Consider the following 19,552-nt stretch of genomic DNA (forward strand, 5'->3'; position numbering starts at 1 on the left):
CGAGGTAGAAGGGGTGTTTCACCCTCGCGGCCCCAAACTGCATGGTGAGTGCCCGCTTGCCGAGGACCTCGGCACACTGCCCCGTCACCGTCCTCAGCCGCAGACTGGTGGTTTCCCATCCTGGGGGTTCCGCTGCCTCGGTGCCCGGCAGGACACCAGGCCGCAGCAGGGTGATGGTCGAACTGGTGTCGACGAGGGCCTGGCAGGGTCTGCCCTCGACGAGGCACGGAAGAAATAAGCCCCGACTGTGGTCAACCCTTCCCACAGCAGCAGACGGGGTGAAGCGCTCCCTCTGGCTTTCCAGAGCGGGGGTAGCGTTGGTCAAGGACGGCCTTTCCCCCTTTAGGCCGTCCCGCTCCTGTTTCCCGACGGTCTCCGGAGTCCCCGGGGCTCCGGCGCCCAACACTCCCGGGCGATGTGCCTCCTCTCCCCACAGCAGTGGCAGATGACCCGCCGTCGTCGCTCCCCCTGTGTCGCCGCGCTGGCCGTCTCCTCCTCCCCATCTGATTCCCCGTGCGCCGCTTCCGCTGCCCGGCAGGGAGTGCCCCTCCGTTGGTGCCCACCGGTCTCCTTGAACATGGCATCAGCCTGTTCAGCCAGAGCCAGGGTCTGCTCCAAGGAAACCGGCGCGGCCAGCATCACATGGTGCTGCACCTCAGTTGGCGCCAGGGCCCGGAGAAACGCCTGGAGCGCTATCTCCCGGTGGGCCTCCTCCAGGAGAGTAGGGTAACCCTGGCGAGATAAGTAGATTACGTCCGCGGTGACAGGACCCAGTGGCTCTCCCGCTAGGCGGCGGTGTTGGACCAGCCTCGCCCGCAGCAATCCCGGCGCCTCCTCTCCCCCACCGAAACGCCTCCGGAGGGCCGACGCCAACACCGCGTAGTTGTACCGCTGGTCTCCGGGTACATCCAGCAACGCCTGGCAGGCCTTCCCCTCCAGGACTGCGGCGAGGTGGCCCGCCATCTCCACCTGAGACCAGCCGTTTGCCCAGGCAAATCTGGAACTGGGCCTCGAACATCTGCCATGGGACCTCCCCATTATAACGGCTCAGTCTCACCGGCGCAGGCTGGAACAGGGGTGGTGGGCTGGACCCTGCTGGTCTGGCATCTCCTTCCTGCCACATGGCCTGAGGCGACCCGGGAAAGGGCCCCCCTTCCACTGAGTGGGTCGTCGTTGGGTAGCCCTGATAAGGGCTGTGGCCACTGGCGGCGCTGAGGGGTCGTCCTGGCCCCTGGCGGCTGCTGCTCACCCCCAAAAGGCGCTTTAGGGGGTCACTCAGCTGCTGGGGGATCCGGCGCTTCTCCGAGTCTCACAACATCGGCCATTCACTGTCCATCCTCCTGCTTGTGACACCAATGTAACGATTTCGGGTTCGGATAGGACGGACACAAGAACTCAGACTTGCGGAGTTAAAAGCTGCCTTTATTTTTCTTCTCCGTCACCACCTGCCAGCCGGCTCTCCCACGCCCCCAACCAGAGAGAGACAGACACCCCACCCCCAACAGCGCGAGCTACCACACCGCCCGCGCGCCCGAGAGAGAGAGAGAAAAGAGAGAGAGAAAAGAAAGGGAGAGAGTAACACCCAGGGGTGCAGAAGCAGGGAACTATTTACAATGAAAACGGACACCTCCCCAGACTGTATGCCCGCTTCACTGTAGGACAGCCACACTGGTCAGCGGCCTTCCTAAACCCCGCCCTGACCACTTCCACTCCTGTCCTGCCCCTCACCGTGTACCATAGCCGGGCGCTCTTCTGCCTCTGCCCGGGGAGAATGCGCTACACTATGTTCCTAGAAATGATAGTTCGGTTGTTTTTATATTCAGCTACCAAAATTAGCATAATTCAAGGTTAATATCGCATTTTAAGTGGATTTAAAGATGCACAGTAGAGTAACAATAATAGTATCACTAACATCGAAAGCACCACAAGTGCCACCTATCGATTGTCTTTGGCCAGTGAATCACACCCTGTTACATGCCACTGTGCCACAAACACGGTATTAAGAAACGATGCATGCTCTGAGGGGCTGCATCAGTATACAGTAGCTGCTCTATCTACCATGACCTCTCAACACAGACAATAAAAAGTTACATATTTGTCAAAAATATTTTTATCTGTATTCTTATTTTCTAGAAAAGGCCCAGAGAACTCATGCATATCGACAACTAAGTGTGTAGTGCAACTGCGGTATAGCAAACTGTACCAGATGAAAGTGGATTATATGACTATGGAGAGTCTCCAGAATCAGCTTTATGAGCTGGTCCTAATGATGAAAGGTACGTTTTTAATCTATTTCCTTCATGTTTTTCTTTCATGCTCATCTATTAACTACTGATGTGTTTTTAATCTCATAACTGAATTTATGAATTTGTACTGAATTATAATTTGTTTAAACATGTTTACACATCTCCACTCTGTAGCTGTATTTGTTTACTAAAGCTGTACTCATAGTTTTCATTCACATGCTAATCAGTTTTAAACTAATGTTTTAAGTATAATGAATGGCTTAAAAGTCACATAATTCACTCACACATGTTTCATTTTTGCAGTTGTTTATTTGAGAGTTTATTTCTAAATTCACTAGGAATAACAAAACCCAAGAATTACAGGTATAGAAAATGTTAATTGAATATTTTAGGAGACCAATCTCCTGTAGAGGGAGAAGTGAACTTTCATACTGTCGGATTAGAAGCTTATTGGTTGCTGTGACACAGTGGATAATCTCACGGTGTTTGCTGCTGGCAGACCTGTGACCTTGGGAAACATTGTATTAGTGAAAAGAAGATGAAAAAATGATGTGATAGAGTGTGAAAGTGCAGTCCTTTCAAGTCTCAGCTCCCTTACTGTCAGGTATGGCCGGGCTTCAGTAGATAGGGATCCTATGTGAGGCGCTTCCAATGGCGAAGGTTAGGAGTTGAGTCGGTATGCGAAGGCGTGGTCGAGTACAAGAGCAGGGGTCCAAAATCCGGGAAGGAGTCAAGAGTTCGTAAGTACCAAATCGGGAGGCGAAGACGTAGTCGAAGGGAGGCATTTGAGTCGGAATACCGGTGGCCTAACAACAAGAAAAGTAGGAAACATACGAATACACAGCTCAGGGAGGAGATCTCAATCATGAGCGAAGAAGGGAAGACTAGTGAGGGTTTAAATAGTGCTGAGAAGATCGGTGCATGAACATTTAGGGAGAGAAGAGCTCGTGGGAATGTGGGAGCGCTTACATGCCCGTGTGCGATTCGTGACACTTACTGTGTGGGTTTCTATTGGTTTTCTGTAGCACAACACCTTGACTTATTCTTCTGTGCCATTTTTTGTGAAGTTTGTTTCAGCTGATATTCTGGCAGAATTCTACAGATGGATGTTTGTCAACTGTGTTAAGACTCAAACGTATATATTTTAGGGAAACAAATGTATTGATTTAAAATGGCATTGGAAACATCCCCCACCTGTGCCTGAAAGACAAGGGAGGTCAAACAACCCATACCCTGGAGAGAGTTAATAATGAAAAGTAGATGATAAAAAATGAACACTGGTGAGGGGAGTGGCAGCCAGAACACTCCAGAACCAGACTTTATGAGACAGAAACAGCTTCTGGATGCGTGTTTTCATGCTTGCTGATGACACTGTACAACTCGCTGAGTACTGCTTCGGCATTAGCATGTTGCATTAGCACAGTGTTCATAATAACAGCCCTAAATTCCCACAGTAGGCAAAGAGGGTGACATTTAATAGTGAGGTACTCAAGATTAGATGCACACGATCTGTACACAGTTTCTGTGTCAGTGCACCGAAGGTTATTTTATACTATAGGTGCTCTGTTGGGGTAATTGGTGGTGTGTCTGTCATGCCATTCAGGTTACAGGATTTTACTCTGTGCACGACTTTGGAGCAGTTTAAGAAATGGTACAAGGCAGATATTTTATCGACAGTGGGTTTCTTTAGTCGCTCGGTTTACCTAAGGATATCAGAGAGCCATCGTCTCGGATCTCTATCAAATCTAGATTCCAAACCTTCTTTTTTAGATGGGATTTTATTGAAAAAGACCAGACTTCTTGTGGTTTCAGTGCACAGAGATTTACAGTCTCATTTAATTACTGGCTTTGTTAAGGTAGGGGTGCGTCCTACAGATACTTCTGGCACCGCCAAGATGATGACTGTGTACAGAAAGCTCTCTCACTGTGTGTCTGTTTAAACGTTTATTTACACATTAATACTCTTGTTTTGTGTTGGGCACTCAATGGCTGTCATTACTTATGGCAGAAAAAACACTTTTAAACCTGGGGCCAGACTCCTGAGGGTCATCAAACAACTGTTTTCACATACCTGACCGGACCGGACAGAGATGCGGTAAACAGACGCTGGGGGAGACGAGGTGGCATAGTAGCGCAACTACGGAGGTGTCCGCACAGACCACCACTGCCGTCTATTTTGTTACCTAATGTTCAGTCACTGGACAATAAGATAGACAAGCTACACTGTTGGATCAAAGCGGAAAGGGACCTGAGGGAATGCTGCGTGTACACCTTCACTGAAACCTGGCTGAATGCGTACAGTACATCCTGGGCACCACCATCCAGCCAAAGGGGTTCACCGTTTATATTATGTCACACCCCTGGAGAACTCATCGCCTAAATCAACTCCTGCACATTCCAGTGCAGTTTCCAAAGAACTAATCAGACACACCCTCTCCCACCTGCCTACTTAAACCAACCTGACCCACCACTTCTTGCTGGGTTTTACCTAGCTAGAACTGCATTGTTCCCTGTTTGCAAGATTTCTAGGTTTTTGGCTCTGACCACTGGCTTTGTCTCTGACTTCGTCTCCTGGATCTCGACTGGGTTATTGTGGATTTACTGGTTTTCAACCCTGACTTCCTGACCCACGTTTTTGGATAAACTCCTGCTGGTACATTTGAGTTCAGAGGATTCTGCTTAGGGTCCTTCTTCCGCACCGTAACAGTTTACCGCATGGACAGAAACCACCAAGCAACCGGCAAACACAAAGGAGGAGGCATTGGCTTCCTGGTCAACAGTAAATGGTGCACAGACGTGGAGGTAATCTCTAAATCCTGCTCACCAAATCTAGAACACCTGACCATAAAATGTCAACCCTTTTATTTGCCGAGGGAGTTTTCCACTACCATTATTATGTTCCTTTACATTCAATCTCAAGCCCGCGTGGAAGCAGCACACAGCGAACTCCATGACATTATCATTAAGCACGAAAACTCTCACCTGGCAGCCGTCTCAGTTGTAGTCAGGGACATCAACCACTGCAATCTGAGGAAAGTACTGCAAAAATACTTTCAGCATGTCACTGAGGAGGCAATATTTTTGACCACTGCTACACAACAATAAAAGGAGCATACAAAGCGCTTCCCAAACCAAGTTTCAGTAAGTCGGACCACATCGCTCTCCTGTTGCTTCCTGGGTACAAACAGAAGCTAAAAACCTTTCCCATTGCGAACAGGTCAGTGTGTTGTTGGTCTGAGGAGGTGGAAAGCAGGTTAATAGACTGCTTTGATAGTACAGACTGGGATGCATTCAGAGCTCCCAACACAGATTTAAATGAGTATACAGATGCGGTCACCAGCTATATTAAATACTGCACCAAGATTTGTGTACCAGAAAAGAAAATTAGGACATTAATTTATAGGCTAGAAGGGCTGCAGCCAGGAGATCGACACAAACAACATCCCTGCCTGACGAGCTGAACCATTTCTATGCTCTGAACACGGGCACTGCTGAGAAGACCCCAAGTGTGCAGGGTGAGTTTGTTCTGAAACTCTCAGAGCAGGATGTACGGAAGACTCTGAGCAGGGTGAAAACCCATAAGGCTGCAGGGCCTGATGGGATACCACCTCGTGTCCTGAGGACATGTGCAGCCCAGCTGGCCACAGTGCTTACGGACATCTTTAATTCCTCCCTGTCGCAGTCCATTGTCTCCACCTGCTTAAAAAGAACACTGCTGTTCCACTCTCCAAAAAGGCAAAAGTGACGTGCCTGAAAGATTACCACCCAGTAGCATTAACATCTGTGGTGATGAAATTCCTGGAGAATGGTATTGTCACACATGAACACCTCCATCACAGAGTCCCTGGACCCCTTGCAGTTTGCCTACCAGAACAACACATCAGTGGAAGATGCTGTCTCCCTGGCTCTACATACAGTACAGGAATACCTGGACACTGAGAACTCATATGTGAGAATGCTGTCTGTGGACTACAGTTCAGCATTCAATTTAGTCATACCCAGCCAACTGGTGACAAAGCTCAGGGGACTAGGACTGTGCAACTCTGTCTGCAACTGGCTGCTGGACTTTCTAATCGAGAGACCACAGGTGGTGTGGATAGGTAATAAAACATCAACACCGCTCACCCTGAGCACTGGCACCCCACAAGGCTGCTTTCTGTGTCCAAGGTTGTACTTCCTAATAACCTGGACTGTGAACATGGACATTATCTTGAAAAAGGCTCAGCAGTGCCTCTATTTCCTGAGGTCAAGCAATGGGGGATGCCAGTATCTGCGTTGGTGAACTTCTATCGCTGCACCATCAAGATCGTCCTCACCAACGGGATCACTGTGTGGTATAGCAACACCTCTTCTCGAGAGAGAAAGGAATTGCAGAGAACGGCGAATATGGCCCAGAAGATCATCGGCTGTGGTCTCACTGAGATTAACCAGCTCTATGAGGATCGCTGTTGTGGTAGAATTCTGTCCATCACAGAGGACAGTCACCACCCCGGGCATGAGCTCTTCACCCCACTGCCCTCAGGCAAGAGACACAAGAGCATACGTACACTTGCCACCATATTCTTTAATAGCTTCTACCCACAAGCAGTGTGATTGGTGAATGCATTTGGCCATGCCCCTCGGACCACACCTATCTGCAGTCATTGTTTACATTCAAACTGTTTACTTGTTTGCTTGTACATTGTCTACTGTTTGTTTGTATAATGTCTTGATGCACTGTCTGCACTTTGTGTTTTAGAACTTTTTTAACAATCGAGAGACTTTCTGTAAGTAAGAATTCCATTGTACCAGTACATGTACCAGGTACATATGGCAATAAAGTTCAAGTTCAGGTACAGTAGCATTGGTGTGCTTTTGAACATTAAAATCCTAAAAATCCAACCAGGTGTAATTGCGAATAAGCAAAGAAAGGGTTCTAAAACCAGATACTAGATGTTTTTCAACTAAAATCTGTGGAAATTTTCACATATAGAGGTTGTTAAAGTGCCCGTGGTTTGAAGGCTCTGTGTGTTTTGCTCGCAGTTCTTGACAAGTAAAACATCATGCCTCAGACATGGGCATTTTAAAAAGAGGGTTTTGAAAACAGTGAAAAATCACTCTGAACAAAAAACAAGCAGTTTGAAATTATTTATTATTCATAAATTAATACTATAAATATTAAGAAAGTTCAAAGCATTAAGAAACATTATACAGATGCAGCCATTCAAAATGCGCGGGCGATACCGCATTATTTTCCGGTAGGCTGTACGCAGTCTACCGCGAGTTACCGGTAAATACCGCTAGCAAAATAATAGTATCCGGAATTTCCGCAAGGTGGAGCTAATAAAGCTCAACCTCTCATGTTTGAGCTGTAGCCATCAAAGTCTTTAACGAAGATATTACTAATAGTATTAATAATAAATGACCTTGGACAAGCTGTAAACTCAAAGTATTGCCCTGGTCCACATTATTTTTTTCATTGACCGTCTTTGTAAAAGTAACACCACAGCATTTCGCAATCACGCATTTTTTTCCAATCATGCAAAGTACGGTAATTTTTGAGAATCGATTCACCATGCCTTTACATGCTCATAAAAGAGATTGATTTAGGAACATAAACATATTACCGTATGCAAACTGTACTGTATACAGTATGTATATGTATATTTAATGTCTTAACTGTGCCCGTTTAAGTATTGAATATTTATATGGAATTTTACCACTGAAGGGAAATCTTAGTGCCTGAGCATAAAAAGAATAGGAGCATACTGCAACGCGTGTGAAGGCCATAAACGATATTAATTTGGAACATAAACATACAGTATATGGCTGGTCTCGGTACTTTAAAGAAAACATACACGAAACATGGTTTCATTATGACCAGAATCGGTCTTGAGATATTTTTAACTTGATTTACAGTATTTGAGAGGTATGTCTTGACACCGATACTACATAAATACTGCTCACGTATATGTTTCTAGGTTTATATTATGCATTTCATACGGTCAAATTACTTTTGAGCAACTGATAAGAAGCGCGAAACGGTATGCCCAGGGCGTTCTAGTTTTCGTTTTGTTTAAATGCAGTGCAGTGGATTGATTAGAGATATCAAGTACATACAAGTCATTTTTTAAATGTTGTAGTTCGTCTTGTAAAAATGTTACGAGTACATCATCTGTCAACAATTACACAGATTCTGTTTCCATATTGCGGATTTTGGTTACGTAATATTATTTTCTAATTTCACGTTGTGAATATATGATTTGGGCAAACAGAGCCGCAAAGAAGTACATTAGGGGTTGTTGTTTTTTTTTTTGCAGTTTTATCTAGAACAAGCGATGCTTAAACCTTTGTCTGATTCTTGTGAAACTATCCACACGACAGTTACAGTACCTAGGAGTTGACTTCAGTGATGTCACTGATGGGATGTTTCTAAAAATCCATCCTCTGTAAAACGTCTTCTCTAGTTGTCCTGCATATGTATTCGCTAATGAAGCTGTGTGTTCTGAGCCTGGATCTCTACATTTCTGTATGAACCAGCTTAGAGGGCTAAAGACAGCTTGTGTTTAAATTGAGTGTAAGGCAATTTATGCTTCTAAAGTCATGGTCAGCATTTATTATTGTACTGTGCTGTAAACTTGTTCTGTGCCTAATTACATTATTTTATAGCTTTATCAAATCTGTACATTGTCTGTCGATAATGTTTCTGTAGTGCTTTTTCAGCCCTCAGCATGTGACCGCGCTGGTAGCGCTGTGGGTTAGTTTCCTGACTCCCATGTCACACGGTCTGTGATTGAATCCCATGGAACTATGACTTTATTTTTTAACAAACATTTCTTTGAAAAAATGAAACGTTTCCCTTGGTCAGACATTAAATAAAACCTCACTCGCACCAAACAAATTTATATTTCTAAATATCACAACATGATCGAATTTAAGTCTTTTTAATAACAATGAATAGTCACCTATGCGTTACAAAATAAACATTTATATTGATTTGAATCGCGTTTTGATTTAAATCGTAAACGCGTGTTTAAATATATGTGTTTAAAGGTGATATACTGTATAAAAGCGCTGATTCTTATGGAATGTGTTCCGCCGGGGATTCAAAAAATTTATTTTTTTTAATCGCGTATCTAAGGAAAATTGCAGTATAACTTTGTTCATGCACAAACAGTGGCATGTTACATTATAATTTGGGTGTCTCCTCTTGCCACAAAGCTCTAAATTGCATTTTGAGTGCGGTTTTTGACTTTTTCTAAATTGCAACCCATAAATAAAGCTGATACAGTTTAGACTTACTGTATTCTAAACTGTATTACAACAGCACATTGGACAATGCAACGTAAATTGCAAAAATGCACTTGGAATCTGTCCAAGCCCTACTACGAAAATTATTTAAACTGCGACACTTATCATTCATCTTTAAATAAACTTTGTTTTATATAGCGTTTTAAGCGAATAGGTAATTAGATTGCTCATAAACCTAATCACTTATTCTACATAAACACAGCGTGATTGCTCTCTGAAAATGCTTTTCCTTTATATTTAGGCTCAGATTTCGACTATAGATCGTATAATTATAAACTTTCTTGGAAAAATGTCTTTTATGTAAACCATGTTTGCTATTAATTCATTTAGGGCTAAAATACGTTCATTGTCTTCCAATCGAGTCGAGTTGACATTGGAAGCTTGCCACGCTCGGACTGTTACACCAACGCATTAGCATGTTAAAGCGATTTCATTGAGGAGCCTAGCTACTAGTTAACACTGTACTTCCTACTTTGAAAATACCTGTGAAACCGGTTTAATTCGTCACAGCCAGCACTCCGGCAGAGAGGGGGGTTGTACTCGTTAATGTCCGATGACATACAAGTGGAAAGATTACAGATTTTAATCGTCTTTTTTCTGAACCAGGGAAAATCTGATCATGTTTCTCTATAACAATAATAAAAAACTTTATTTTACATTATTTTACATATCCCGCTTACACATCGCACGACTTTAATAAATCTATTCTTTATTAATACTAAATAAATAATACTAAAGATACTACAGCAAAGAGGTCACTTGATTTTTGGAATAATTCCAAATAGCACAATGATCCACTGGCATCCCTGAAGTCTGTTTAGTCTATAATCTTCCAAATACAATCACTAAGCAATTATAAGAATTATACCATCCTATTTCTTTGTCATGTCCTGTAAAAACTAAACCTATTTTTATAAGGCTTTTACTCAAAAGATTTCCAAACACACAAAGCATTTGTGAAGTACTATAGTATTTCTAAAGGTTACTGGTACAACATAAATCATTAAAGCTTAACAATAAAGTTTAGATTGCTGACTATGGACTAACTACATTAACTAACTGCAATGCAACAGTAGACATTTTACAAGTAAGAATATCTGGTTGAATTCTTGCATTTGTAGCCAATTTAATGCGAGAGATTTTAAGTTTTAACAGAAGAAAACTACAAATATGAAAACAGCCATAGCAACAAAAAATACTGTGCAAATATCAAAAGGCTACTTCAGTAATGAAATAATGATCACAGTAGAAACCAGACACTGTTTACACCATATTGTTAAGAAAGACTCAAGACAGAAATGTCCATGTACAGCTGGAAAAAACAACTTCTAAAACAACAGTGAAGGCTGCAACATTACGCCCATGCTTTTCCACACTTGTAAGGATAACCTTAAAACTTAGGCTGTTGAGTCCAATCAGTTAAAGCTGGAGTTCTGCAGGTTGTACAGGCTTAAAAGGTAGATCGGTAGTTTATCTGCAATATAGTCCAGTACTTTAGGTGTTTCTTGGTTTAATTTTCCTGCTTATTAATGCTTACTTTCCTACATTTCCAATGCAGTTCACTGTCGTTATACACAAAAGCCAAACCATAAACTTTGAAGCTAGCAGACTTCAAGAAAACACCTGTTGGTGTTAAATGGTGAGGTTTTATTACAATCTAAGGTATGAAAACAAACTAGCTACATTTTTAACACACTTTATAATACACCACTTTTTTGTTGTATCCCAAGTGATTTGAAGCATTTCTGTTTTAATTGAACTTCTAGAGTTATTTCTCCAATGTTTAGGAGGATATCGCCATAATAAGGGCATGCTTGTCATATGCTAAAAGAATAGCTTATAACAGGAAAGGCAAAGTCTGTTTTTTTTAAAAAGCTCCTTTAAAGTCTGTGCCCCAGAAGGTCCATTTATGTTGAGCTGTGAAAGTGCTTTACAGTAAAAACCTTGTGTAAATGGTTAAAAGCAATGATCCAGGGACCAAAGGTGATTCAGGAGCCTAGAACCAATATTTGTGTGCTCGGTGCAGTCGGATGTTGAAATTTGTTCCCCGTTTTTGAAAAAGTCCCACTGTATGCTGTTCCTTTTATTTACAATAAGAATCTAGAAACCTCTAGGAGACATCAACTGCAAAGTGACATGACTGTGAGCCTCTTGAGTCCTGCAGATACAGGGTACCTCATAATTTTAATGAAATCAAATGTGTACTGTACGTGTAAAACTGAAGCTGACCTAACAACCATCCCCTTTTCTGCAGAGCGTGTTTAATTGTACTGTTTCAGCACATCAGTTTTTTTTAAAAATTTTTAAATAAAGCCTTTAGACAATTAGGAGGTACTGGTATTCACAAGGTAGAAGGTGGTGTTTTCAGAGGCCTAAAGGGAAACTGTTATACCTAATGATTAAATACTTGATGAGACATTTTTTTACTGCATTGTTTATGTATGATCTGTGTATCTCACAGATAAAATAAGATGTATGCATCTAAATAACTGGACCTCAAATAGCAGACCTTATGAGCAATACTGTGTGTATTTATTTAAAATATTTATAGCTCCTCTGGAAAGTTGTTGGGGGAAAAAAAACTCACTCGCACCAAACAAATTTATATTTCTAAATATCACAACATGTTCGAATTTAAGTCATTTTAATAACAATGAATAGTCACCTAGGTGTAACAATATAAACATTTATATTGATTTAAATCGCGTTTAAATCGCCTTTATTTAAAACCCATAAACAAAGCTGATACTGTTTAGACTTTTAATTATTTAAAACTGTATTACAGCAGCACAATGCACAATGCAACGTAAATCGCTTTCTTTGTCTTCTGTGTAATAATGTTCACCTCTCTGTCCAGCAAATTAACAATAGTAATAATAATGAACTTTATTGTATATGGTGCCTTTAAAGGTGGCTCCTCAAAGCGCTTTACAGGTTATAAACAATAACAACAATACTGTTAGGCTGGGCAAACGATTTTTTTTTTTAAGAAATACAAAATGAGATATAATGATGTGTTCCGGCTTAGACATTAAGGAAGAGCATAACACGTGGGCGGCGTAGAGGTCGGCTCTGGCTTTCCCATCTACTGTATACACTGCAAGTACAACCCCCCTCTCTGCAGGAGTGCTGGCTGTGACAAATTAAACTGGTTTCACAGCGAAAGACACCTCCCCCCCTCAAAAACCCAGTAAGTACAGTGCTAGTTAAGAAAGGCTAGGCTCCTCAATGAAATCGCTTTAACATGCTAATACGTTGGTGTAACAGTCCGGGCGTGGCAAGCTTCTAATTTCAACCCGACCACGGCCAAAGGAACCCTTCTTTCATTTGAAGACAATGAACATATTTTAGCCCTGAATGAATTAATAGCAAACATGGTTTACATAAAAGACATTTTTCCAAGAAAGTTTAGCCTTTGTCACTAATGAAACCACTAAATAAAGACATAAATATAAAAATCTTAAGATTTTTAAAACACATGACTTTGCTAAAATTTATTTGAAAATAAAAACGATTACAAATGCCAGGGGAGAGAGAGAACAGGGGAGGGATGTTGGTTTTGCATAAGGGGCGGGGCTATGGAAATGAGGTCTGTTTGGGAATGTGGAGTTACATGTTCTGGCTGTTTGTGAATTATCGTTGTTGGGTATGGAGTGTTGAGGTATTGATTTTGTGTAATGCTTTATGTTGAAAATTGAGGTGGATTTTGTTTATGATAAAGAGGATAAACTGGGATGGGAGGAGGGTTTGGTTTTGCATAAGGGGCGGGATTATGATAATTGGAGGAATTTGCGAGAGTATAATGGTTTGATATATTTGATTTTGTATTGTGGTTGTTATCTATGTTTTTGGTTGGTATTATGTTTATATGGTTGTTTTTGTTGGTTGGTTGTTATTATGGTTATTAATAATACGATCTATAGTTGAAATCTGAGCCTAATAAAAAAGAAAAAGCAAGTGATTAGGTTTATGAGCAATCTAATTACTTATTCGTTTAAAACACTATATAAAATAAAGTTTATTATTAATTTGCTGGACAGAGCGGTGAACATTATTATGCATAAGACAAAGATAACGATCCTGTCAGTTTAGAAATCTGTGTACGCTGTAAGGTTTTTACTTCTTAAACTTTTAAAATACACGTTTCGAATAGAAAGAAATCCTCTTCCTGGTACAGTCGCATGAAGAGAGAAGCGAAACAGCCCTACACAGCCCTGTCGCAGTACACGAATATAATCATATCGTTATTAAATTCTTTAGATACGCGATTCCATATTATATTAGCAGAAAAGCTTAAAACTACCACTTTTTCACACGCTATTTCACGTTAGTTAAATACTTCGATGCTTAAAATGTTTAGGGAGAAATGGAATACCGGTGTGTATTTTTCCTTTAAAGTACCGATTCCTGGAATCTGACTGGCTGACACCCTTCTGAAGTGGTTCCATAATATCTGGTATACGGAAAAGAAAGCGTTGATAAAAAAGCCTGGATTCTCATGTATCTCAGAGAGCGAGTGATCAGAAAAAGGAACAGCTGTTACACCCAGGTTTTACGATCTCTCTCTGTTGAATGAATGAAAGCATTTTATTAAAAACGCGTTTGCGTTTGTCTGGGTATTTACTTTGTAATCTGTGGTTTACATCTACTGTATTGTTTTGAGATGCCACTTTTAAAGGTGATATGTAAAATAAAGTTTTTAATTATTGTTATAGAGAAACATGATCAGATTTTCCCTGGTTCAGAAAAAAGACGATTAAAATCTGTAATCTTTGCACTTGTACAGTATGTCATCGGAAAATACAATCAGTTTCTGCTTTGTGTAAGGATGGTGTCAAAAAGTAATCTAAGTGGTGAAAAAGCTGTGCTCCTCAAAGCGCTTTACAGGATAAAAACAATAACAACAATAGTGGCTGGGCAAACGATTTTTTTTTATAGAAATACAAAATGAGATACTGTATAATGATGTGCATGAACAAAGTTATACTGCAATTTTCCTTAGATACGCGATTAAAAAAAATAAATTTTTTGAATCCCCGGCGGAACACATTCCATAAGAATCAGCGCTTTTCTACAGTATATCGCCTTTAAACACATATATTTAAACACGCGTTTACGATTTAAATCAAAAAGCGATTCAAATCAATATAAATGTTTATTTTGTAACGCATAGGTGACTATTCATTGTTATTAAAAAGACTGTTGTCTAAATATCATGTTGTGATATTTAGAAATATAAATTTGTTTGGTGCAAGTGAGGTTTTATTTAATCTCTGACCAAGGGAAACGTTTCATTTTTTCAAAGAAATGTTTGTTAAAAAAAAACCTCATAGTTCCAGTGGGATTCGATCACAGACCGTGTGACATGGGGGTCAGGAACCTAACCCACAGCGCCACCGGCGCAGTCACATGCAGAGTGCTGAAAAAGCACTACAGAAACATTATCGACAGACAATGTACAGCGTGTACTATTCTTGTGTTGCGGTACATGAATATAATTATATCGTTATTAATTTCGTTAGATACGCGATTCCATATTATATTCCCTTTTAATCAAATTCTAAAAGTATGCTTGTTGACTCCGGTATCTCTTTAGTTAAAGACTTCGATGCTTAAAATGTTTAGGGAGAAATGGAATACTGGTGTGTATTTTTTCTTTAAAGTTCCAAGACCAGCCATATACTGTATGTTTATGTTCCAAAATTAATATCGTTTATGGCCTTCACACGTGTTACAGTATGCTCCTATTCTTTTTATGCTCAGCTACTAAGATTTCCCTTCAGTGGTAAAATTCAATATCTACAACGGGCACAGCAAAGACGTTTACTGTAAGTCTTTCTACGACAGACCAACGGACCACGAGTGCCCCTGTCGGTCAACCAATCACGTACCGCGGTACCGCACGTCATCTTGCGTCACAATGTGCGACGCCGTAGCCAATTACCTCCGGTACGTGTCTGTAACGCGCACTTTGAATGGCTGCATCTGTATTTTGGTTCTTTTTATTTTTAGCTACCACTCTTCTCCACTTTTTTGTAGTTTTTCATTCTCAGAGAGATTCAGCCTTGTCTAATTTTTTTTTCATTTTTCTTTCAGTGGTCTTTTTAATACCACTTTGTTATGCTACTTTACAATTACAATCATGAAATACATGTGTACCGTTTCCTTTTAAGGTTTGTTGTAAACCAGTTTTTACTCCCTGCTATTGACAGTATTCACGTTTGGTAACTCATTAATGACATAATATTATTTTTAATATTTAGCATGTTGTGATATCTAAAAGTAATAAAATGTCAATATAGTGTACATATCATTTACTAGTTTATTTTTAGAGGTGTCTTTATTGTGTTAAAAATAACACTTGTGCCCTGACTGGGAATCAGACTTGTTGACAGGTGAGTACTTTACCACTGTACCAAAGCGTCACTTGGTAATGAAGTTAAAATAACCACAAGCGAACAAGTCAAAGAAATTGATGCAGATTTGTATGAAGAAAATACGGTCCTATTACCAACTGTAGAAACATATTATATTTACAGTAGGTCCATAAATTAATAGCATTAATGACATTCAGAAACTATTTTTATTGTCAGCTGCCAAAATTTCTTTAGTTACATGATTCCATATTAAGTACATTTTAAAACGTACTTCAAAGTTTTTTTACTACAATAACGACAGCAAGTATTCATAGAAAAGTTTAAAGAATTCTTGCTTTTTATAAAGTACATAAACTTCAAGTGGAGAAGCAGGGGTTGGTGTAGCAGAGACAAGTAGCACCCGGACTGCATGGAGAACCCAAGCCTCCGGGGCATGAAAACATAAACATGCCCCCTTGATTCGCCGAGAGGCGCTGCCTCGCGACTGGGAACGAATCCCTCAACGGGACAGAGAAAGAACCCCTGACTGGAGCAATCACTTTGAGAGGCATTGAGAAGGAAGAGAAAGAGTCGCTTTGGAGGCGCTGCCTCACGACTGGGAGCTGGAGAGGAGGGGAATCACTAGGTTAGACCGGCTGAGTGAGGGCCAGCAGTCATATCACCCTACAACTCACAACTGGCAACCCACTGAAGCTCAGCAAGTGTGAGCCTGGTCAGTACCTGGATGGGAGACCTCCTGGGAAAAACTAAGGTTGCTGCTGGAAGAGGTGTTAGTGGGCCCAGCAGGGGGCGCTCACCCTGTGGTCCATGTGGGTCCTAATGCCCCAGAATAGTGATGGGGACACTATACTGTAAAGAAGCGCTGTCCTTCGGATGAGATGTAAAACCGAGGTCCTGACTCTCTGTGGTCATTAAAAAGCCCAGGCTGTTTCTCGGAAAGAGTAGGGGTGTAACCCCGCCGTCCTGGCCAAATTTCCCATGCCTCCTAATAATCCCCCTCTATGAATTGGCTAGATTACTTTGTTCTCCTCCGCCCCCCCTCCCACTCCCATGACAGGTGGAGCGACGCGCCGGTTGGAGTATTTCTCGGTCGCAGTTAATGGCAACGTCAGCTCAAAGATTTGGTTCAAACCACCAAATGGAGACTGGTGTGCCGACAAGCGGACCCTGCTGATGCGGGATTAACGCTAGGAAAGAGAGAGAGCTGCTGAGTGAGGCCAGTGAGGCCGGGGGTCCCCTTTGACTCACGCTGACAGAACCTCCCCAGGAGGGGTCAAGCTGGCACCGCCAGCCTGAGGTAGAGCTTCACTGACCGCCCAGAGGGAACCTGTGTGCAGAGGCAACACGACAGAAAGAGGAGGAGGAGGGAATTCAAAACTCTAGATGTGCATGTTAGCAGGGTTAGGGCTTAAATGGGAAAGAGAAAATTGAATGATAGAGGAAGGGGCGGAGTGCTCCCAGCTTCTCCCCTTGAACCTTCACCTGTCGGTTTCCATTTAAGATAGTTAGAACGAGCACGTCAAAACTATTCCAAAATAACCACAGTAAGTAACTTAAAGATTTTGATGCAGAAAATGTTTATGAAGAAGGTGGAATACTGTTGTGTACTTTATTTTTTTAAATTTATTTTTAGCTACCACTACCAGCTACTGGTAGCTGGCATGTACATTAGGTATAATATGTTTATATTCACGACACACCTGAAGAAGGCTCCATGGCCGAAACGTTGTGTTCTCTTTCTTTTTTTCAGCATGGAATAAATCTATTACTTGTTCCTTTGCAGCCTACGCATGCTGCCGCAGCTACCCACCTGAACTACTAATATTATTAACATCGCCTATGACATTCAGAGACATTATACTTCTGTTGCTTTTATCTTCAACTACCAAAATTGTATTACATAATTTCATATTCATTTTCCATATTAATGTAGGGAAACATTAAATGAAGCAATCTTTTCACTAACATCTAACACACGACAGGTGCCGCCTATCGATCGTCTTTGGCCTGTGAAACATCCTGCCTTGCTGCAATGCCATGCGGTACAGCTAATGCAGTAATCAGGATTAACACATGTTCTGAGCGGCTGCAACTGTAAATCACATTTATATTCTCAGGCACAAGTGAATATGTATTTATTAACGTGAACTTAATGTCAAACGTGTTTGGGGTAATATGTCAGTTCTGCAGAATTCTAATATGAATAATGAAATTTAATACTCAAAGATCCATTGTCCAAACATCTTTGATGAGTTTAAACGTCACACTGGTAAATAACTGGGTTTGTCCGTAGCTGCAGAAGAGAGAGAAAGCTTTTCCTTGCGTTGTCTTCCTGGTGTCTTGGAGAAAAGTTTAAGGCCTGACTTGGACTGCTTGCAGTCACATGGTTGTAGAAGTCAGTTTTCCAATTTAGATATTTCAATTCCGTGGTTAGCCAGCAACTAGTGAAAAGCAGGACTCACAAACTGTTTTGCAGGGATGAATCTCCATTATTTATGTACTTTCATGTGAAAGCTCACAGTCTAAAAAAATGTCCTCGCACCTTTTTATTCCTCCTTTGTAATAAGTGTTAGAAATAAACCCCTTTTATTCCTGATGCTTATTTACAGTATATGAATACAGTATAACTACAAGAGTTGCCGTTTTAGCCTTTTAAAAGGGAACATTAGGAAACAATTGCATTTTCTTTAAAAAGATTTAAGCATCATGTCATCATAGTTTGTAATGGAGTCAGTATTTTCTTTTAAACCGAAGAAGTAATCTAAAGAGTTTTTCATAATATGGAATTCAAAAGACTTCTATAAGCTACAATGCAAATTACAGTACATGACAAAGTCATTCAAATCACTACTCAAAGCCTTAATCCTAAACAACTGTAATCATTGTATTTAATTAACTTGTCTCTAGTACTGTATCTATACAGCATGATTAATACAGGAAAGCACTAATAAGTTAATAAACATTTAATACTGTACCAATTAGTCTGCAGCTGTGGTACTTTAAGGATTTACTGCGCATCCTGGCAGTTTTACAGAGCAGTGCAGTCCTGTATTGGATTATTTGAAAACGTAAAAAAAACATATTCCGCACTTGAGTCTGTGACACCACAATATCTACTGCAGCATACCTACTGAGTAAAGGCAGTCCCAGGTTCACGCTAATGGTGTTGGGAATGTTTTTGCTCACGGTATTAAATTTTGTAGGGGTTTCAGTGTCATCTATACATTTTAAACCCTAGAAATTTTAGTCTTTAAGAGATTTTAGATAAAATGCTAATCCTCATAAATGAGGATTGTTTTAATTAGTTTTATTTTATAGTGGTCTGACATGCCATACCAAATGTTTGAACTGTCACCATAGTGTTCAAACAAATGCAAGTGATACCAGCCCTTAATTTCAGTTTCCAATCCTTGAGTCAATTACTGTCTTATTCAAAAACACAGAATAAGCCATTGATTCAGCCAAAAAAACACTGTTTTTAGGTAGTAATTTCATTTGTGTTTATCATATACTGTATGTTTGTCAATGTGTTTATCAAGCTACTGTGAATGCTTTGTTAGCCCAAATATCCCTGTCTTTTAATGAATAGTGATGCTTACCTGTTTTTTTTTTCTCAGTCATCTTCTATTTCTCGAGTAT

The 19,552-nt window shown here is 41.0% G+C and overlaps 1 protein-coding gene across 1 annotated transcript in view; it reads left to right on the forward strand.

The window, feature by feature from the left end:
* The window catches only part of LOC148810263 (uncharacterized), an 87,760-nt gene that overhangs the window by 32,518 nt on the left and 35,690 nt on the right, over positions 1-19,552 (forward strand). The window contains exon 9 of the mRNA XM_088909131.1: positions 2,134-2,276. Within this exon, the coding sequence (XP_088765257.1) occupies positions 2,134-2,276 (143 nt within the window). The remainder of the gene's footprint in view (positions 1-2,133; positions 2,277-19,552) is intronic.

This window comes from Atractosteus spatula, unplaced genomic scaffold (assembly GCF_055471065.1).
Source record: "Atractosteus spatula isolate fAtrSpa1 unplaced genomic scaffold, fAtrSpa1.hap1 Scaffold_1, whole genome shotgun sequence".
In the NCBI taxonomy this organism is placed as follows: Eukaryota; Metazoa; Chordata; class Actinopteri; order Semionotiformes; family Lepisosteidae; genus Atractosteus; species Atractosteus spatula.